Source organism: Myiozetetes cayanensis, unplaced genomic scaffold, assembly GCF_022539395.1.
Source record: "Myiozetetes cayanensis isolate MyiCay16 unplaced genomic scaffold, myiCay2020 scf1, whole genome shotgun sequence".
Classification (NCBI taxonomy): domain Eukaryota; kingdom Metazoa; phylum Chordata; class Aves; order Passeriformes; family Tyrannidae; genus Myiozetetes; species Myiozetetes cayanensis.
The window spans coordinates 135,288,864-135,311,675 of record NW_026086604.1 but is presented as its reverse complement, the minus strand read 5'-3'; the positions used below and the strand labels follow the sequence as shown (position 1 = coordinate 135,311,675).

General features: G+C 37.5%; 1 protein-coding gene across 1 annotated transcript in view; it reads left to right on the top strand.

Moving 5' to 3' along the window:
• The first annotated feature begins 15,538 nt into the window (after positions 1-15,538).
• Positions 15,539-22,812, top strand: part of ODAD2 (outer dynein arm docking complex subunit 2) — a 78,628-nt gene continuing 71,354 nt past the window's right edge. The window contains exons 1-6 of the mRNA XM_050313717.1: positions 15,539-15,799; positions 16,498-16,655; positions 17,980-18,175; positions 18,736-18,842; positions 19,256-19,392; positions 20,427-20,540. Coding sequence (XP_050169674.1) covers positions 15,576-15,799; positions 16,498-16,655; positions 17,980-18,175; positions 18,736-18,842; positions 19,256-19,392; positions 20,427-20,540 — 936 coding nt within the window. The 5' untranslated portion in view covers positions 15,539-15,575. The remainder of the gene's footprint in view (positions 15,800-16,497; positions 16,656-17,979; positions 18,176-18,735; positions 18,843-19,255; positions 19,393-20,426; positions 20,541-22,812) is intronic.

Here is a 22,812-nt window from a genome sequence, read left to right as displayed (position 1 = left end):
GGACAAGGGTGAAATATCGGTGGAGAGCTGACACCACTTCAACCCCTCAGTGAGTGATAGTAGGAACTCCTCCTATGGTTAGCCTCAAATGACTTCCTTCTGTACCACTTCAGCACTCGGGATTGTTCCTGCAGTTTCTATGGCACAGATGAGATGGCAGTGGATAAACATGCAGTGCTAGTGAAGTTAGAAAAGTTTCATTTTTATTTTAACAGTATCAGAGTTTTACCTCTTGTCTTTCTGTGCCTGGGAAATCAGGAATGCCTTTGCTCTGAAGACCTTGTAATCTAATGCCAGGTCTTGCTGTTCAGCTTTTACTGTTGAACTTTAGTGCCTCGTTTCATGTGTGGTCCCTTTGACTTCTGTAACACTCCTCACAATGAGGTTGGCAGCTCTTACCCTGGAACCAAGCTGATGACTTCTCTGAGCTCAGGTTCTGGCTTTACGATAAGATGCAATCAGCAAAGATGATAAATATTTCGGCAAGTAATCAAACGTGTGAGAGTCGTCTGGTTATTATCTTTGGATTAATATCTGAGATCAGGATCTGGGAGCGAATTTCAATGCAAACGCATCAAAGTCCTGTCAAACACATGGTAGTAAATATGTGTGGCTGATAAATCTATTGACTCTTTGTCTGAATTATTTAATGGAAATTGTAGGACTGCATTAGATGGCCCTGCCCTTTGCTGCTTAGCTGTCCTTGCAGGGCTTCATTTCTTTTACACCTACAATGTGTTCCCGATAAATCTTCTCACACACTTTTAAGTAATTTCCCAAGTGCTCTCAAAATGGAGGCAGCAATTCATCGCTGTCGCTTTAGGCAATTATTACTGAAATCTACAAAACAGTGTTTCAGAATAATTAACCTTCATTAACCTTAAGCCTTAAAAGATTTTCTAGTGTTGCTCAGCACGCCTTCAAGCTGCCAGTCACCCGTTTGTAAACTCGGAGCTGTCAAGCAGTTCTCAAACCCTGTAGGGCGAGCTCTGTCTGCTCCACTGATCTCGGCTCACGCGAAGGCACAGCACTATATATTTCAACTTGTAAACGGCGTATCTTGGGGTTTTTTTGTTATTATATTTCTGTGTAATACTTTCCAAACTCTACTTTATTGTATTCTGCAGTTTAAAAGCCACCTGGATATTCCTTTTCTATTCTTTTTTTTTTTTTTTGAGACTATCTCTAAGCCTTCTTGCATGTTTTTGTAATGTCTAAGACAGACTCAGACAGAAGCTTCAGAAGACTTGTGCAGCTGGTAGCTTTTTGATGATTTCATTTCACAATTCTTTTAGAATAAATGTGGGTACTAACAAGAACAATGAGTAAAATGTCAGTTGCATTAACTAGACGTGATCTGTTCTAGAAAAATATTAACTTTTGTCAGTTCAATTACACCTGTGCATCATTCTACTTGAGCAGAGTAAAAAAAAGTAGAATCTAACAGATGTATGGTAAGGACATAAATGTTGTGAACCAAAGAAATACCATAAATCCTTTATACTAGGACTTTTGGTGAATGTTTTAGAGACCAGAGATGAGAACATGTGCAGGTGTCCTTTGAACCCTGCAAGGTGATTAAAGCAAACAGTGTGAACCTGAAGTGACAGTACTGAAATACATGGAGATACATGCATGGGCTAGGGATTTACACAAGAGGAACAGCCAGTTCATGGGAATGGCGAGACTGCCACGCGTGGGAAACAGGGCAGATGAACATTTACAGCTTACTCCAAGTGGGAAAACTGGTTGTGGGGAATCTCTGTAAATATCTTTTTACACAGGAAGTAAAACTTTCACCAGTCTGCTAGAAGATGAATGAGAGCCATGATGAGCTGGAAGAGCATGGCCAGTTACAATCAGCATCTTGGGTCTTCATGAAGCAGTCAAATACAGAGTGCTAGAAGGGGATAATCAGTTTTACGCATTTCTAAATTAATATGAAATGGGGCTCTCCCACTTTTGCTGTACAGCATGGGTTTTAGAATGTCAAGAAAGTATTTGACATTTCCAAGAGACTGCAAGCACTAACACAAATAATTTTTATCCATTTATCCATTTTAACCACTACACTGAGTGAATTGTTGGCTCTGTGCAATTAGTCTCTGTGCTTCTTGACAACAGAACCACAGATTTTCACAAATGTCATGAATAATGCAAGGTGGAAGCTCTGTTCTCCAAGTCTGTTATTTTGCTTCTAGAAAAACATTTAATTTCTTATAAACCTGATACAAATAGGTGAGCTGACAAGTATCCCAAAAGAACAGAATATGCTTAGAATAGTGAGATTTGAACTGACATATTTTTGGGGAAAAAAAAAAAGTTATACAGGCTGTGTTTGTCTGGAAGTTTAAAAATAGGAGCCTTTGTCATATGCGGCAGGAAAGGCTAGGTTGAGTCATGATTGATGTCACTTGAAAGAATACTTTAAGCTTAGAAAATGACATCAGAATCATCAGAATTTAGTGAGATTCAGAGTGGTTCCTGAAGCCAGGGTGCTGGGGATTCTGGAAGATACTTTGTGGATAATACATAGCACGCTGCCAGACATCATCTGAAGAGAAGCCAGGAGTTACGGTACTTTCAGATTACATTTCTAAATGATGGGTATAATTTGTTTTAATAACATTAATTTTTAGTTAAATGCATGTTTCAAACTGTTTTTGGGGTTTTAGTTTTGGTGCAACCCCCACTTCAGGCTGGAAGAGCAGTCTGTCACTGTCTGACCTCTCCCCTTACTCACTTACAGGACAAGTTTCCAAGAGCAGTCGGGAGCGCTTTCCTTATTACCACGAGTCTGCAAATACAGCAGGATCTCTTTCCGTTTACTCTTCTCCAGTTTTAGTGCTCAATTCCTGCTGACTTTACTACTGAGTATATATAAGTCAGACTGTAACAGTACATATGCATGTTAGAAGTATTTCTTTTAGCTCCCAGGCTAAAACTAAACTTTGCCTGTCTGTCTGCTACTGCTAGTGCTAAAATGGAAGTAACAAAGCAGGAAAGGCGCTTGGCTTTCGCTTTATTAAAGATAACCAATAAATCGTGCAGAGTCCAGGTCACGGAGAGGCTGTGCAGAGCTTTTGCCGTGCAGAGTAGCAAACCTCTTTGGAAGAGTTTCTTACATTTCTCCTTTGATTTGCCACATATAGCAAGTCTTTGCTCCCTAAAGTAATTTTAGTGTGAAAATTAGTCTATTTAAGTGCACAATGCTACTTTTGATCCAGCTAGATCTGTTTTGCTTTTAAATAGTTTTTAAATGTAAAGAGAAAGTAAACTGCAAATCATATTTCTAAGAAGTAGATTTGTATTTGCAGTTAGCAGCAGCATGTTTTGTTCCTAAAAATGACAGATATTAGTGAAAAAGCGAGTTGTACGGTTGCTTGGCTGCACGCCTGTAACAATATGCATAATCAGTTTTCATAACTAAAATGAGTTCATTCCAGCAAAATAAAAAGTTCATCAGGCAAGCAGTTCCATGGGTGAAGTGTGTGTGTTAGCTAAGAGCTGCTGTTATCTGCCATTTAGATTTGCACGTTGCGCTCGTTCCTGTTCTGTTTGAAGAGCCAAGTGGCGGATGAATTATTCTTGGTATTCCTGACTTTTACTTCAAGCCAATAAACACCTGTGTGTGACTGGTCTGCCAGAGCCATTCCATGAAACATCTGGGCACGCTCCAGCCCTGGGGCTATTGGCGTTCAAAACATTTTCCCCTGATCCTGCCGCTCGCCGCTGTCGCAGTCGGGCCTGATTAAGCACAGGAATTGGATCAGGAATCCCATCACTCCCGTGCACAAAACTCTCTTGGTGGTAGAAGAGGCAGACAAAAGGATCCTGGTGGATTATGTGAGTGGTGAGGCAGAGGGAACTGGATGTAATTCCTTTGGGCAGGGAGAGTTTTCCATGGCTCCTCTGTGTTATTTAGCGCACAGAAAGGACCTGCGCTGGAGGATGAATCACTGCACAGCGAAAGCTCAGTGCAATCTGTACTTTCTTTGTTGCAGCCGTTGTAAAGACACGGTGAATGAAGCAGACAACTGTAGAGAAGAGAACATGTTTTCATGATTAAGGCATGAGTACAGCCCTGGGGAACTGTATCGTATCCCTGCCTTTGCCACAGATTTCCTGTGTGATACGAGTCACTTTGCACATGTGGTTGTTAACTGTGTTTCTCGAGGATGGAGGAGTGTAATTTGTAGAAGTGTTGAGCACTTGCCACTGCAAACTGTAGGCAGTGGGAGCTGTGCTGTGATGAACACTGAGAAACCAGGCACCCTGCATCCCAATGAGGCAGGCAAGCAAAGCGGAGGCAGGGATTACAAAGATAAATCTTCCTGAGTTCAATTTATATGGCTGAAGAACAGCTTGAAGGGGCTTATCCTTCTTAAACTTGTCCTTTCCTGTACCTAAAATAGAAACAGCAACGTTCTAGCTACATACAAAGGCAATATTTGTGAACAACTGCTGAGTTTAAGATAGGTCTGCTAAGCTGAGAAGTAGTAAAGTTGCTGTTTAGCATTTGTCTGTCCTTCATCTGTCTTGCTACTTTATTTTTTAAATGGAGATATTATTGTATCACTGAGCAGTCAGTAAAGAACTTCCTATCAAAGCAATATTGTGAGTACATGTACGTTTTTACTGACTATATGCAAAGTTGGAGACTCAACAGCCTCTGTGTGTTTTCCCATAGTCTCAAGGTGGGAAATATAAGCTTAACAATACAGCAAAAAGATAACACTTTAAAAACACTACACTGTTCTGTTGGCAAAAGTTGAAAAAGACACGTAAGACACTTTAGGGGAAGATACTTCTTGAAGTGAAGAGTTACTCTTCTGCTTACAAAATAAAACATGACTGTGTAATGTGTATCTTAAAAACCACAAATTACATGAAAGCATGTATAGGATTTTGTATGTAAGCTATCCATATATCAAGATGGGCAAAGTAAAAAATAAGTCTCTTTCATATAAGAAATAGAAAATGAGAACAGGAAAGCAGATCACAGATTTCTATCATATAGTTTTGTCAGCTTAAGTACTGCCACTCCTTGATGCTGTAATCCAGTGCCAGGGAGAATTACTATTTGGTTTTTTTGAAAGTGCTATTTATTTTGCATGCTCACCATATTTAATAGAAAACTCTTCTATTCCCACATTAGCTAATCACAGTTTTTAAAACATTACATTTGGAAGTGTCTGTTTTATGTAACTAGAAGAGGTATGCTCCATTCCACCAGAGGTGTTAGTTACATGGATGACTAGAAAAGAGGAATGTTTTTAACTTTAGTAATCACAAATACATACTAACACAGAAACCCATTTATTTTCTAAATTTTGCTTATTTGAGATGTAACCTCTATTTTCTGTTGGAACACAGAGCCACACTCTCAGGATGCACACAAGGCACCACAGGTAGAATTCAGGCAATCCAAATGCACAAAAAGCGATTCATAAAACTTCTGCTTTACTGACTGTAAAATCTGAATTCACTTGGCTCCATTGTTTTGCTCCTGTCAGTCTGCTAAGTGCCAAAGCAGAGGTTTTCGTGAGTACATTGAACTCTCAAGTTCCAGCTACAGCTTCTTTTAACCATACTAAAAGACAGGTCTGACCTCAGTCTCCTGAGGGGATTGCTTCAGTCCAGGTGGCCCAGAGCACACCTACCACTTACTGACATCACTGGCTGCTTCCAGGATGGATCTCACTCATGTCCTGGGCTCGTGGGTAACTGGCAATTGCCCATGAACTTGTGGAGCTGTCTAGTGGAGTGGCGAGTTACAGAGAAGTCAGGCTCCTGCATGCTTCAAAGTCCCTGCCTTACTGTTCAAAGCTTCAGCCTGTTTTATGGAAGGAAATCCCACTGGACACTGGCTGTGGCTCCATGAGGTGCCTTGGGAGAGTGGCTCAGAGCCCTGCACCCCCATGGGCACCCCCAGGCTCCCAAGAGGAGTGGAGGAGTTCAGAAATCCCTCTGCATTCATCATTCCTGTTTGGTGGACTGCAGAGCTGAGCACAGCATGTCTGTGTGTGTAGTGCAGCAAGCTCACAGGATCAGAAGACTGCAAAATGTTTTGATGTTCATCTGAATATGGTTTGCTCTCAGTCTCAAATGCAGCATATATAATTATCACCAGAAGTAGAGATGAAAAAAAATGACCAGATCATCCTTTACTGTTATCAATATGGCAGAAAACACCAAGTATTTCTAATTACTGTATTCTCAAAAAAAAAAAAAAAAAAAAAGCTGAATTTAATTGTAAAGTCTCAATACAGTGAGATTGCAAACAATTACCCCCCCCCGGAAGATTATACTCAACCCTTCCCCATGTGGAGTATTTAATTCTAGTTTTGCTTACTTTAAACTGAACAGAATTTCTGTACCAAATTAAGACAACTAAGTCCTTCCACGCAGAAAACTACTGAGCTCACTGGATATTCTTCTGTCGTGGTGCCAAACCATACAGTAATCATACTGAGAATATGGATGGAAGAAACGCTGCTCTGCGCAGTAATTCCATATAGGAATCACTATTGATTACAGCGAGGCTACTTTATGGGTAGTGGTAAATTATGAGGGTTCTCTTGTAAGTGAGAACATTGATTTACATGAGTAATGCAAAGGCTCACACGTAAACTGAACTCAAACTTTAACTGTCAGCTGTAACACATCTATTTATACCACAGATCTGTGCTTAGCTACTTATATTTAATTATAAGCAGTTGTGGTGCCTTTCTGTGTTTACTCAGAGAATCACATTACTGAGGTCAAATGCAATGACAGTTATACTGTAGTTATTTGAAAACATGCTTAGTTGTACATTCTGCCTGTATCTGAGGACAGAATTTCTGCAGAAGAGAGGATGGGTATGATTCATCAATCCTTCCTTACATGAATAAAATTTCACACACATCAATTTTAGTCAGGGCATGTCCATGCTGCACAACACTGTGCTGCAGAGAGATAGCCAGAGCAGCTCCGAAGGAGCCAGCTTGGTTACTGGAAGCAGTTTAACCACATTGCTTAATGCTGCATACAGTCTAATTTACCCTGGTTTTTAGCAAAGTAAATTAGCTTTGGCAAAGCATTGCACAAACTGGCTACCCTGCTCCCAGGCCATGGGCCAGCTTTGACATTGATTTCCATACCATGCACACTGTGCACTATAGCACAGCCAGTAGTAGATGCAAAGGACTCTTTGCATAAAAATGAGTAGATTCAGATCATTAAATTTTATTCTACACTTATTCACTTTAATGGTACAGAATGTTTTTAATTCTTGAATGTCACTGCTTAAAATTTAGTCGTATTCCTGAAACAAAACATCAAAGACTACAATACCATAATAAATGAATCACTAAAGCATATCAGTTTGGGCTTACCGTGATCAAATATGCTTATATTTACTTGACAGCAGCTGCAAACAGCTAATTGGTAGTAGATTTTTTCAGACTCAAGCCTAATTGCTTCTGACCCATGGCATCCTTATTTCCAGCGTGAACAGCTTTATCAAAATCAGAACAAATCACTAACCCTTCACATTGAAATCTTAGAAGAAAAATGTTATTAATATAACTAAACTATATTTTAGAATGCCACAGGTCCTAGATTTTTTTTTGAAAGAGTCTGGGAAAAATTAAGTTTAACTGCCTGCTGTCTGACAGTATTGTTGATAGACCAAATTTTTCCTGCCATGAAATCGATGACAGAAATCCATCATTGACAAAGGGAGCAGATACTTGTCTGCCATGTGGTCTTGCCATGTACAATTTTCCTCTTAGGGACAGAATCCCCTTTCATCTCTGAGAAATTATCCCGAACTACTTAGTAAGAGAGTCTTTTGGCATCAAAATCAGCAACCTTTTCAATACCAAAGCAATAGATGCTAACTTGGTACTCCAGGAAACAATAACATTCAAAGAATTCAGTGTTATTCTTCCCAAATCTAAACAGAGCACATAAGTATGCATTTTGAAAAAGTGGCCTGCTTCAGCCCCGAAATTTTACAGAGTTGAAGGCATGTTGAAAATCAATGGCTATTGTAATAAGCTGAAATAGTAATTTATGCATAAATTAGGTGGAAAAATAATAGAGAATTTTTAAAAAAAGGTAGTTTTCATCTCTATCTCTGCTTGAGCTAAAAAATAAAGATGTAGGAGCTACCTGCAACTCCTTCTAGAGTAAAATAATTACCTAACTGTGGCAGAACTTCAGATCCTCTACAACAACCTTGATGATTCTAAATTTAAACTAAAATGCTTGAATGTATACAGCTATTACCAGAAAAAGGAGCGGAAAAAATTAGAGGAAAATGTACCCATATGGAGGACTCTAATATCCATGGCACAGATCTTGAGAACAATACCAGAAAATTGGCTGAATTAACTGTATCAGAATGTACACTATGCAAGAAGACATGTATATGCAACACGCATTTCTGCTTCTCTCAATACAAATAATTTTGATAAAAAGGCAACTTTCCTCCCCAGATTGAAGTTCTACCGTAAAAGGATTTGGAATGGACCTATAATCTCTGTTCTCATCCACAGAGGAGTTATTTTTCATCCAAGTTGAGTGAAGATGTCAGATTCATCAAACATATTCTATGGACTTAGAGTTGGGGTTTATTTTGTTTTGCTTAATAGCTCACACAGTACAATCACTATGAAGCAGAAATTTAGATAAATGCATTATTTTTCTACCAGGCACTGGATTAACGCTCAACCTTGCAACATCCAACTGTTGCTCCATATTAATTTTACAGCCAATTGCTGCTCAAACCCTGTAGTGATTTGGCTGTATTCTGATCTCCACTCCTCTCACAATTTCACATTTTCCCATATAATATTACCATACCACCATAAATGATAGAAGCAGTCTCTTCAAAACCAGTGATTGCTCCAAGGTGCTTGAATTTCTGCCTTGAAATGACCTACAAAGAAGAGAAAACGCTCTGATGTCAGTCTTGGCTTTCTTTCTGATTATATAACAGGGGAAAAATGATACAGATTTATTTTTTTTTAATATTTTTATGTTAGTTTTGTAAAAACTAAGCAGGGAATTATCCAGAATTACTGCTGGTGATTACCTAAGGAGTGAAATGGGGCTACCACAGTAATAACTCATAGCTGAATACCTGAAAAGTGTTTTAACCTTCTCTCTAGCTATGTAGTGTCTTTTGTGCGTCTGTGTCAGCACCTCCTGTGAGAATCCGGTCATCATGAAATAGTCAAACCCTCCCTCCTGACTAATATCACCACATTACAGTCCAAAATACTTTCCACCAATACCTCTCATTTTTCCTCTAGGAAACGAAATCCGTAACTGAAGATTACTTATGACATTCTAATTCTAATTTTAAAACAATCTCCTTTTCACACTCCCACCACAAAACAAACAGCCCAATCCTTTCTCCCTTTTTCCCCTTGAAAAAGGAAGCAATTTTTAGAAACTACTAAGAAAGCAAAAGGCATTTGGGCACGTCAGTAGCATTCACTTGAAAAAGGTTTGTGTTTGAAAGCTAAAAACACTCTCTTCAATACAGTACAAGACACACTGTCTGCAGCATTGCTTTTAATACTGAGTTATTTCAAATAAGGTTAAACACATAATTAAGAAGTGCAGCTGGCAATTTTTCTCCCTTCATTTAAAAATAATTCTCCATTTTTTGTTTTACTGGCCAGAAAGTCAAATTCTTTTCTAAACTGCAAAGGTGCAAAGTGTTTCTGGATACACCTAACTTAGAGTAAGGTGTTCTAATTTGCCAGGTTATGAGTGTGTCTATTCCACTTGGCACACACTATTTTGAATAAATATTGTTGGATTTATTTTGGTTTGTTTTGTTTATTTATGTGAAGCCTTACAAGGCTTCTATACCTTTCTGATTTCTTTACAGAAACTGTACTAACCTTGTAGTTATAATCCACTCATAAAAACAACTCAACTAACCAGTGAGCAAGTTTTAAAAGACAATATGTAGTTTCCATTAATACTGAAGTGCTATACCATTAAAGTCAGAACAATTAACTAGTTCCAGAAAAAGCGTTTTATATAAACATCAAAATGCATAGATATTCTTTCTCCCTTGAAAAATATAAACAAAATATAAAATTTTTATGCAGGGAAGAATTAACTGGAAAGATAAAGAGAATTAGCCATTAATCCTTTCTCTGTGCAAGGAGTTGTATTGCTACATGAACAAATTAAGGTGACTCATGAAGTCAATACTTTGGTGACTCCTCCTGTAAAAGTCCAGATTTTAAAACAATTTAAAAAATTGTTATATACATAGATAACTCTACTTCAGAATACCTTTCTCAAAAGCTTTTTCTTTCAGAGTTATTAGGCACACATATTTTCATTGCAGAAATTTCAAGACAAAATGTTACGTGAAGCAGGAATTGAGGTTGAAGACACAAAAAAAGATAATGTAGGAATTAAAAAGAAAAACCTTTGAATAGAATTGTTCCCCACAAACCCAGGAAAAAGAGCCTCTGAAAAGATATCTCACCTTCTTAAGACCCCTGATAACCTGCCCTCTATCTTGTTCTGATGCTACAAAGAAAAAAATCTTAACGAATTTACTGAGTCTTAAAAAAATTTCAAAATTAATTTACTGAGTCTTTCACAGTCTTGTAAACTAGTACTTCAATATTAGTGTGACATAGCTACAGTCATCTGATTATTACACCAGACCGACTATTTCTTTCAGATTATACTCAAAAATATTCAAAAGTCCTAGGCAGTAGCAAACAGAAATGAACAAAAGGGAATAAATGGTCATCTACAAACAGAGGGAAGCACAGTCTAGTAACACAATTCATATTCTGAAATATTATGTTCTTTACTGATAGAAACTTATTAAATCACATTCAATCTTGGACTGTAAAACATGAATCCCATCTGGAAGCCATTTCTAAAAAAGAGCAGCAGAATCTCTGTTATTGTCGTTGCTCAGAAAATAACTGGGCAGATATTGTTAATTTATCACTTACTAACCAAAATATTGTCCTGCTTTATTTTCCTTGAAGATTTTTGAAGTACCTCTCTTTTTGCCAGACACCCATGCACCCTTGCCTGCCTCTTTGCCCCTTTCATTGAGTCCCATTTGAAAAATGGTCTTTTCTGGTTTTTAATTTCTAGGGCCAAGACACTGAATTGCACAATGTCCAATCCGCAAAAACCCCAACTGCAGTTCAGTTGACATTTTCTGAAGCACTTAATTACTCAGGAAACAAGAGGTAAGCAGGAGATTACAACACAGAAATCAGAGACTAAGTGAAAAAGAGAAGAAGGAAAAGATATCAACAGATTCATCATGCCCTCTCCCTCTTTTTACATTCTCATGTATGTCACCTTTTGAGCTGAAACTCTGCCTTTCCACAAAGCACTGCTACCCAATTAAAAAAAAAGACAAACAATAAACAACAAACAAAAATGGATTACAAGAATTTAAGATGCATAAAAATGTTTGTTAACAATTCCAGTCTTCTAAATGGTACATTTGTAGTGATACAAAATGAAATAAAAGCAGTACAAATGGATTATTTTTATTATTTCTTTTGCCAAGCCCTTTTCACCACAACAGTAGGACTTTAGTTTGTTTTCTGAACGAAAAAATATGTAAATTTTGCAACAAAAGCAAACTGATGAACAATAAAAGGAAACTGACAAATATTATATTGTTTTCTCTTGATTTTCAGCTTGTCTGACAAACTGACCATGAAGCTGATTAGCTTAACTGTTATTTAACAAAAGCTGATATTATTTACCAGCTGGTGCTATGTACCTTTTTTATCCTCCACAATTTTTTTTACAATGGGTATTACTGTTCTGCTTTAGCAGTAATAATTTACGCCCTATACTACAACAATGTGAGGAAAAATATACATGAAAAATTGCTTACACATTCTGGCTCCAACTCTGAGATTGTAAAAGAAATTTCCAATTGCTTTACTCACCATGCTGACAAATTCTTCATATTCCCCATTTCTTTGTGCCAGTAACAAATGATCTCATCTTTGACTATGCTCAAGGCAAACATCTCACCTACTGTTTTATAAAATGTCTTTTACACTAAAAATGTAAAAATAACTTAGAGCAGAAAGTCTCTATTACACAAATGCACTGGCTTATGGAATTAGCTGAACATGGTGCATATGCCATCTCTGGGCAGACCCAGTTCCTGAGTAAGCTGCTTTTGAGAACACATTATAGCTTTATTGCCTGGAATTTTTTGCACACTGATTTTGAGTCCCCAAGAGAATACTTTCATATTTCTTTAAGTGATTACTTTACTTAACACTTTAGCTTTCAAGCAAATTTTTTTTCTAATATATCCATTTACACTATCGTGCTAGGACGTACTGATAGCACTGATCAATCAAAAAAAAAGCAAAAAGTGGTATTAAATATCCTTCAGTCAAGCTAAGTGAGGAAGTCCCTAAGTGTTTATTTTTTAGTGATAGCTGATGTAAGAAGGCAATATTCCCTGTCATCCAGCAAGATATGCCTGAATGTAACCAAGGGAATCACCCAGAGCTGAAATACCAACGCAACAATTGCAGTAATGACTTGATACAGGTGATATGTGTCTGAAAATGTGCAAAAACCTACAGAGCACAGACACTACAAGCAGGAACAGAAATTGTTCATATCACTTAATTATTTCCAAGATCACAACCCCCTGTGAAATATGATTCAAATTTTCTATCAGGTTCAAAACTTACTTTGGAAAGAGGAAGAGGATGGGAACCAAAAGGTAGAGATTGCATGCTATAAATATTTCTTTTCTTTAGAAATGGAACTTGATTTTGAAATATTATATGCTCAAATTCTGTAGAAAGCTACAAACTCATCAGCTGAAAAAAACAGTGATGGATTAACAATTGGTTGTATTATTCAATTGTAAGGTGACAACAACCCCAAATGTGAAAACCAAATGGAATCCTAGAATGTAGTAGTTGAGGAATTTCTAAAAGAGATTAAGACTATTAATGCCATTGTACTAGGTCCTGGTGAAATGATCTTACAAATAGTGTTGAATCTATTCAATACAAAAAAGCTCAGACTGGAACACAGGCAAATAAGGGATACTAAGATGGTAAGAGAAGTGAAGAGCTTGTAGGCTATGTCTAGAGGAACTGAACTGGTTTAGCCTAGCAAAGTGAAGTCTAAGAGAAAATATTCTAACTCAGAAACTGGGTGTAAAATCTATGGAGGAAAGTAGGTGTCAAAAACAAGGAAAAGGACCAACATTTGTACAGGAAAAATACACATAAACTAGTCACACAAATTGAGATCATAAATTAAATCAGGTGGTTTCTAGTCTTCAGAAGAGTTAGAGCAGTCTGTTCTGCTTTTTCATTTTTTCATTTATCTGTCCCCATAGGAAGATCCACTGGTAACTAAGCCTGAGCTAGTTACTAAAGCTCCTTTTATAGCCAGTGGCGATGCATAGTCTTTGAGGGCAAATCATCCCATTTATCTTTGTAACTGAAATATCTTTTCTTCTTGCTGTTCAGTGGAACAGAGTGATCTCATTTAGGAATTCTATTTCTTACTCCACCGACTTCTTGCTTAAAATACTCAGCTCTGTGTGAAAACTCACTGTCTTCACTCCCCACCACCCATGGTGGGGATACTTTTACTCCCTTTCACATTTTGCTGCTTGCACCTTCTGCCCATCAAAATCAACTTTTTAATAGTCATTGCTTCAGTAAAAATAAGAGATTTAATCCATTCTGGAAATGTATTCATACATAGTGTTCCATACAGAAAAGAAATTTCATTAAGTATTTACCCAGGCTTTTTACTAAAAATGCTCTTTCAGTTTCACCTAATGAAATGATTCATTTTTTATCTTCTCTAAGTTATGCAGTGAAACAAGAACAGCTAATGCTATTCTTAAGTCATTACTGTGCAGACTGCGTGTACTTATCCATAGTTACTGCTTGAAAGTTTCAGTAAGTAAAATGTATATGGACAATCATCTCTACGAAAGAAGGGTATTAATCTCACACTGTTATTCTTTGAGATACACTCCATATACATTCCATGACCTTCCTCATTATTAGAGGTTTCTTACCCAGCTGAGTTCCAAGGTGGTAAAACAGCTCTTGGCTGTGTTAACTCTGTGGTGTTGGAAGCTGGGTATTTCTGCTGGACTGTCCTTGAAGGACACACATACTGCCTTCAGAAGGACACACATACTGGAAAGCTGCCCACAGCTTCCTAACTTCAGTCACTGTGCAGCAGGTAACCATTCCTTCCTACTTCAAATAGAAGTCCAATTTTTATCACATGGCAGGCATTTTAATGGGCCCAAATAATAGAACTGGAGTGGAAAAGGAAATCCCAGAATATAGTTCTAATCTGCTCAGTGGCACAAAAGATGAGACTGCATTATGAGATGAGCACAGTTGGAACTTTATAACTTAAAAATTTATCCAGAGTGATGGCTTATTCAACAGTATATGGATCTAGAATAGGACTGGAGGAATAGTATTAATTTCCATTCTGTGTTTGGAGCTCTCTGTTTGCATATGTATAGTGTTGTGTAGTATTCAGTATGTGAAAGGACTTTATTCCTTGGTTCTGCCCATACCTATTTCCTTTACTTCTTTCAAGAAATAATAATTTCACAATACATTTCCTTTAACAAAAAGCATTTCAAATATGATCTGTCACACTGCCTCAAGAACTAAAAGTGGTCAATCTTAACCTTCATCAATTAAACCTTGCAACAGCTGACAAGCGAGTGAAAGGTTTGAGCTGTCCAGGCTAAAACTCGAGCTAAAATCCACTCGGTGGTCTTCCTTTAACTTCTGGTGCAAAGTAACTGTAGTTACTACATTATTTAGTTCCGCACCAAAAGACACATAAGCCTGCTTTGCTATTTTAAATACCGCTCCTCTTCCCGCCCGAGGGAATGCCCGCCGGGGCCGCGGCTGCTGCCGCTGTCCCGGTAACGCCGGCCCGTCCCCCCGGCAACGCCGCCGGCCATGGCGGGGCGCGGTTCGCCGGGGCCGAGGTGAGGGGCGACTTCGGGCGGGCTCCGTGCGACCCCCGGGCTCCGGGCTCCCTGCTCCCTCCCCCTCCTTCCCCAGCCCCCAGGGCCGAGGCGGGCCCGGGCCCGGTCCCTGTGGCGGGTCTCGGGCTCTCCAGGCTGGTCGGGGGGGTTCCCACACCCGCCTTTCCGCCATTCAGAGCCGGTGCCGGGGGGGAACTTAGGTGTGTCCGCCTGCACAGGGGATTTTAACGGGGGGGAAACCTTTTGTTACAGCCTCAACAGAGGCCGCCCGCTGTGTGCTCCCAGCATTTCCATAGCACCCGGAATTAATTAATGTGAAATAAACTGTGCTTGCACCTGACTTCCCTATTTCTTTAAAATTTGCGAGTTGGCTTCTTCAAGTCCCTCTTCCCCACTTTGGGGCTTTTTATGAGTTAAATGAATCTAATAATTACTAGATATGTTTGTTTCCAATTACAGCGGCATTTACCATTTGAGAGCGCAGTTTGGCTGTTCTGTGGCGGTGTCTCTTTGCCAAGGTGGACTCCTGTGCTGAGTGTCCCAGACCATGGGAGCGGCACTGGAGAGGGCGGCTCAGTGGACTGCTGCTGGCTCTGGAACCGGCATGCTCGAAATCACCCCTTTGAACGAATCGCTTTTAAATCAGATTATTAAGTTTGCAGAGGAGTTCAGCACTAAACATCCCGAGGAAGCAGCGTTTGTCTTCAGAGAGCCCCTTGAGTGGAAAACGCAGTTGGACTCTTCGGCATTTGGAGAGGGTTATGTGATCAAGTAAGTCTGAATTGCAGTGTGTTTTCAAATGCAGAAGGTGAACTATGAAGCAAAATTGTGCTCGTTCAGCATAAAGCAAGCCTTAGTGGATATGGGGGGGATTTTTGTTGATATATATTGAAAATTCTGAGCTAAAATTTGAAGTGTTTCTTTTTGAGACTTTGAGTCTTTTCTATCTCGTTTGTGATGCAGACCTAGTAAGTTAGTGATTCTTAAAACTTGAACTGTCTATTCCTAAGACTTTTCACAACATGTGCCTAACCATGATTAACCATGTGATTTCTCTTTGTGTTAGGAGTGACTCCCGTGTGGTGAGTTGCCCTTGGTTGGTTGCCAAGTGCCCACCAAGCTGCTCTATCACTCCCCCTCCAGCAGTAGACAGGGGAGAAAAGCACAACAAAAGGCTCATGGGTCGAGATAAGGACGGGGAGAGATCACTCACCAGTTACTGTCATGGGCAAACTGGACTTCACTCACGGAAATTAAATTTACCACCAATTAGGATAATGAGAAATAAAACCGAATCTTAAAACCTTCTGCCTTCCTCCCACACCTACCTCTTCTCAAGCTCAACTTCACTTCTGATTTTCTGTACCTCCTTGTTCCCGAGTGGCACAGGAGGATGGGCAGTAAGGGTTGCAGTCAGTTCATTACACATTTTTCTCTGATATTAAAAATATATAATTTAATTTTTCTAGTGAAGCGGCTGTTCAGTCTGAAGCCACAAGCAGAGATGGCCAACCATTGCTGCTTCTCTCGGCATCAACTCTCAGAGTTCGCAGTTTTGACCAGCTGTCCCGTTTGCTACACATTGCTATGGAAAAAAAGTTAAAGGAAGCACAAGCATGCCTTGAAGGTTTCCTTTCTTATTTTTTTTTTTTAAATCTTTCCTCACTTAAAATGTTTTCTGCAATTTATGAAATATGCAGAAAGAAAGCGTTTTAAGTATGTGAGAAGGTATTCATTCACAAAGGTGGCTAAAGGTGCTGATCCAGACCTTAATGAAGTTTCTATTTCTTGATTTATTTACACAGAAATTAATAACAAAGAAATCTGGAATAAAGTTAAAATAAAATTGTTGAATCTCATGTACAAATCTGTGTATACTGAGCAATTGCGCAGCTATGACAGTAGGCTTAAATTTCTGGGAAAAAAAGTATTCTTTGAGGCTAATAACAGTTTTTCCTATGTATGTAGTTTAATATTCCTTTAAAATGTTACATCCTTAAAAAATAACCAAAGAAAAAATTACATGCTTAAGACATTCTTACCTGTACAAGGTTCACAATGAGCATTTCCAGATTCCTTCTCACAGTGGTTTTAAAATATAGGTACGAGCATTTCTACTGTGTCATCTTCAAGACCTAGATTTTCAAAGTGACAAGAAGACTGTTGATATGCTAAACTGGATATCCTCCTCCTCCTACCTGGAGGTAGAAGAGATCAGTTCTATTCTATTGTAATATTAGTAGAAATTGCATCTGCAGTACTAAAATATAAATACGCATACTGGATCAAGCTTCAGATCCATCTGATCCAGGACCCTGTCACTGACAGTGGTCAACCATGAATAATAGGGAAGAATAATATGACCAGTGTATCATGCAGAGCCATTCACAGATGCATGGCAGCAACAGAGCAAAATGGTTTTGTAAAACACATTGACATGTAGTTATGTCACTGTTTACCAAAAAGAACAGCTGGCATAGCTGAGGAAGTAATGGGGCCATTGGGAATGCTGTTAGAAAAGCTTAAAGATGTTCTTTAACACTAAATCATATTTCCAAAATTATCAATTTTCAGTGAGTTAAGCCCATTGATTTCCTGTTTTGGGAATCAGCCAGGCATATTTTTGGGAAAGGAGACTGTTGATAAAGGAAACTATTTAATATTCACTCCTTGGTTGAATGAATCTTAATATTTGCTGTGAAAAGCAATTGGTTTATTAAGAAAAATTTCTTTTTGTTTTTAATGTTATTGTATTCTTTAAATTGCAGTAAAATTGCAATAGAAAAAATAAATCAGACAATAATGTTTGATGAATACCTATGAACATTATAAAGTTCTTACTGTAAATTAATAGCATCGAAATCATACAGCAATTGAAACAAAAGGTGTTTGTCTCATCCAATCATTTGAAACATAGTAGCACATTACATGATTCTGTTTCATGTTTACAGCTAACAGAGATCCTATAGTGAAAATTCTTGGCCCTGAATATGCGACTGTTGAAGGAGAAGATACGTCCATCTTGCATTTATTTGACAAAGTGAAAAGAGGTTATGACCCTGAAACAGAGACGAAAATGAGGATCATTCTTCTTCTTCATCAGCTGGATTTGCAACTGCTTAGTAGTTCTTTGAAACAGATTTCACAGTAAGTGCTTTTCAAATGGAAGCTAAGCATCTCAGCCAATGCATTTTTTTGTTTTATTGTTAAATCAGATTGGTTTCAACACACAGCATGTGTTTTTGGTGTGATATAAAGAAATTTATGGAAATAACTTTCACTATTCCTGAAGTTATTAAAAAACATTTTTTATGAAGATTTTTCTGTAGGTGTGGGTATGCAAGTGTGTGCCCACAAGTGTGGCTTTTTTATTGCATATGTTTTGCATTTTGTTAGCAAATTGAAGTCATTTGTACAAACAACAAAGTTACAGTCAAATATTTTCAAGGAACTGTTTATTTCTTCATGGAATTGTATTAAGTATTACATTGAGTCTGTTTCATAGTTACAGTAACTTTGTATTAGGTACTAAAATTTCATTAAACTATAGAAAAAATTAAGAAACGCTATGGAAGATGACCTATTTTTATATTTTGTGGCTCCTAATAAGACTCAAATCAAATAAAGAAATGGTGTAATATTCTTTTCATTTCTCTGAGCACATCCTTTTGATGAATACATTTTAAACCATTTTCTATTAATTGCAGAGGCGTAAGACTAAATCCAGCTGCTGTAAACAGTGAAGTGAATCTTCTCAAGAATTTCTCTGGGAAAGGAGAAGATACAGTACTGGAATCACTGGAATATACATCAGGTCAAGATCTGATCATATCTCATGTTTACATAGACCATTATTAATTTCAGTAATACATTTAAAGTGTTTATTTCTACCATAATGTTATAAAGTAAAATAAAAAGTATTTTCAGACATGCAGTGATGTTCTTCAGCCTTTACATACAGGAATAACGTCTCAGTTATGTGAATATCTTCAGTGGAATTAAAGGAAGTGAACTGACTCCCTGATCCTGAAAAGTGCTGAAAACAGTTGTGGTTCTTGGTTGGATTGGGCCAAGAGTTTTGCATGATTAATACCTAACAGTGTGAATTCATAACAGTAAGGAATTGTTTGGGAATTTGATTTGTATATGTGTTACATTAATCATCAAACATAACTATTAAAAAATACTTTTAAACTGGATAAAAACGCTAATGCTAATTGGTTACAGATTACGTGTTCGCTAATGGCTGCCGAGCTCCTCCCTGGAGACAAGTGCATGGAGACATTTGTTACTTAGTCATCAAACCACATGACACTGATCCTTTGTATATCACTTGCAACACAGCAGGAGTGTTTTTAAATGGAGTAAGTAATAATAAAAGATATCATACAGTAATGAATACTTTTATGTGCTAAAATCAAACCTCAGTCAGGTTTTGGGTAGTGCTATAGGGGCTGTAAGACCTGCAGAGCTCACGTTTTGGTACAGAAGGAGAAGCCACAGTAATAAATGTGTGCTAGTTTTTCCATATGTTTTGAGTACTTTTTCGATAAGTTTTATACTAGGAGTGTACTCTGCACTCTTCCCTAACAGCATTGGTTTGGTCTTTAAATGTACTCAAGCAGTTCTTCACAGTGTTCCTTTTTAAAGGTGCTGTGGGACTTGATGCCTCTTTAGTGCCTCATTGCTTCTGATCTGAAGTGTGATATTGTTGTGTGTGGCTAATAGAGCTTGCTTTTGTCTTTTTATAAATGATAAGCAGTTCTTTCTCCTTTCATTGGAAGCTTTTTAGAAATTACTTATCTCTTCTCCTTTTCATTTTAGTTACCTTTTTCCTTTCAGATGGGTTTTATTTAGGTATATTAGCCCCTTATGTGTGTTAAGCAGTGACCAGAGCTCTTACATTCACTGTGAAGACAGACTGACGTCCGTCAGGTGTAACTCTACAGACTGATTTCCTAAGAGTTAAAAAATGCAGGGAAATCTTGCCTTGGCACATTTTTAGTAAACGAAGCTCGTAAAGTGCAGTCAGTCAGGTCACATAATTTTCTGATCCTTTTAGACATCTGCCATACTGCACTGCAAGCTCGTATTTACTTGGTTGTTTGCCATAAGCTGTAAATTCTTTTCAATGGAACTACACACGGTACAATTAACTGATAGTAATTGCCTGCAAAATTCCATGTAAGGTCTTGGTCATATGCCGGGATGCGTGGAGATGATCCATACATCTTTACAAAGCATTGGGTGAAGTTTGATGGACTCCGCTGAGCATGAGACTTCTGTACTTAATTCATTACAGTATGACCTTTGTGCTTTAGCACTATTTTGTGATGCAGATTAAATTACCTGTGTGGGGCAAAGCTATTAATAATTTAAAATGTATTCTTCTTTTAAGGGCCAGCTACAGGGTAAAGGGCTTGACTATGAAAGAAAAAGTGATGTATATAAAGATATAGTCACATTTTTAAGAGAGAGATCGCCTAGATTTGCAGAAAATATGGCTAAACAGGTATGTATTTACTGGTACTGGGTGTATCTTCTACTTTATACAAGTGTACATTGTTACAAATTACATTATAAACTTGGCTGAACATTTATGTTCTTTATCAAAGATAAATCAGTGATTATATGAAGAATTTTAATCATTGAAGTGCATTTATTATTTTTTCTTTGGATTTGTTTCAGTTTCTGCTAAATATGTTTCTTTTGTAAATAGCAAATAATACACCATTTCATGTATTGTTCTGTCATACCTTATGATGGGGTTTGAATTACATATGAGCTCAGACTCTAATTTTGCATTAAATGTTTTGCTTGTCTTCTGGTATTGTTCTCTACGGAGCACTGGAAATACTAAAGCAGGAAAATATGATATCCTTATGGAAAAGGTCAACTTTTTATGACAATATTTTTCTGTGATCAAAACCACTTAAATTTTTATCTTCATGGTGTGTAACCTAAAGATAAATAATAGCTTGGCTTTTTTTTTATGAGAACTGTCTGATTTAAATATCAGAGTTGAGAGTTAAGCATCCAGCTTGCACACCATGTCTTGCTTCAGCCACTATAAAATGCAAGTGTTTTGGCTTTAATTTAGAGTTCTGTATTAGCTAGAACCACACAGTGCCACTACAGTTTTATTTTTTGTTTCATCGTTCCTGACAAAAACTCTTTTTTTTTTTAAGATTTCTAGTGTAGTTATAACAGATTAATAACTTGGTGGTAAAATTCATTACAGGCCAAAACCTGCCAAAATTTTATTGTGGTTATATATATGCAACTTTAATTATTGAAAGAAGGAAGAGATTAAAACATATCCTTTAGTTATGATTTTTTGTGATGTAGGGCTGATATTTATTTTTTGAGATCCAGGTATTTGACAGTTCTGAAAGAACAGAACATTTCAACTTGTACACATAAATACAGTAGCTTACAGTAATGGAGTTAAATTTGTGAGTTATTCTGTTTGAAAGGGACATAAGTTAAAAAAATTTTCATTTATAGACAAGTTTTTTAATGATATACCTATATATTGGTGTACACTTCATTAATGGAACAACATATGGATGGTTTTAGACGTAATTACTGTTTTAATGTATTTGCAGTGATTTGGCTTAATTTGATGTTCATGGGAATATTTTAATAATTTTTACATTTCTATTCCTAAATGTTAATGTAGAATAATGATGCTGTTGATAATAGACATAATATATCTTATTTTATGGGTTTTCTACCCTTATAAAGATAATGTAACTATTCAATAAATGTGTACACATTAAATAAGAGTAAATAAATAGAATTTATCCTTCAATTATCACATAAATCATGCACTCAGTATTGCTTGGCTATGTAAATATGTTTATGCAGAAGAGTATACATTATTCCTTTTAATGGTTTAGGAATATCATATCATCTTGCCATGATGAAGAGCTGGTTTAGTACTTTCTGCTTTCTAAAACTAGAATGTAAACAAGTTAATATTGTAAAGCTGCAGAGCATTTGTACCTGAGGGAAAATCTCTGCTCTGGAACTCTCAAAAGCAGAGAAAAACTGTATTTGCCTACAGTTTGCCTACATAAAGTAAAATATGACTGAAAATAGTTTTGATTTATTTTCAGAGGAGAGGAGAGCTTCAAAAAGCTTGTTACATACACATATATTGCAAAACCAGTTAACTTTTATAATATCTGCCTGGCCTTGTTTAAGCTAACATTCGGAGTTTCTGTGTTGGCATATAGTGCTGGAGGAAACATATTTTTTAATGTCTGCTTAGCTAGTCAGGCTACAGCACCAGTTCCCTGTGAATCATCTAGTTTATCACGTGCTAAATTGTCTTGTCTGGAGTACATTTTCAGAATGAGAGAATTAGCAAGAGTCAGTGTGGAATTAGACAGTCGGGTCAGCAAGCCTGGAACAGCCGATTCACATCAAGGACTGGTCAAAACCAGACCACACTGTGACAGCCTCCTTAAAACTGCCCTGAATCAGATACTTAAAGGAATGTCTTCACCTATCTGGTAGTGACAGCTGCAATAATAACATAATAAGTAATGATCGTATGCTGTCTTTCCTGTAAAAATTGAATATGTTCCAATGGAGAATAGGAGTTGACAAGAGTCCTTTCTGTTCTGCATGTTTTTGATCAGCCATGGTACTAGACACAGACAGCTGAAGGATTGGTAGGTGCCACTCAGCTCCATTCTTGTATGTGACTTGTTCAACAATGTTTTGTCCTGAGAGACAGAACGTGAAAAAAAATGAAAAAGAATGTGTTTATATTA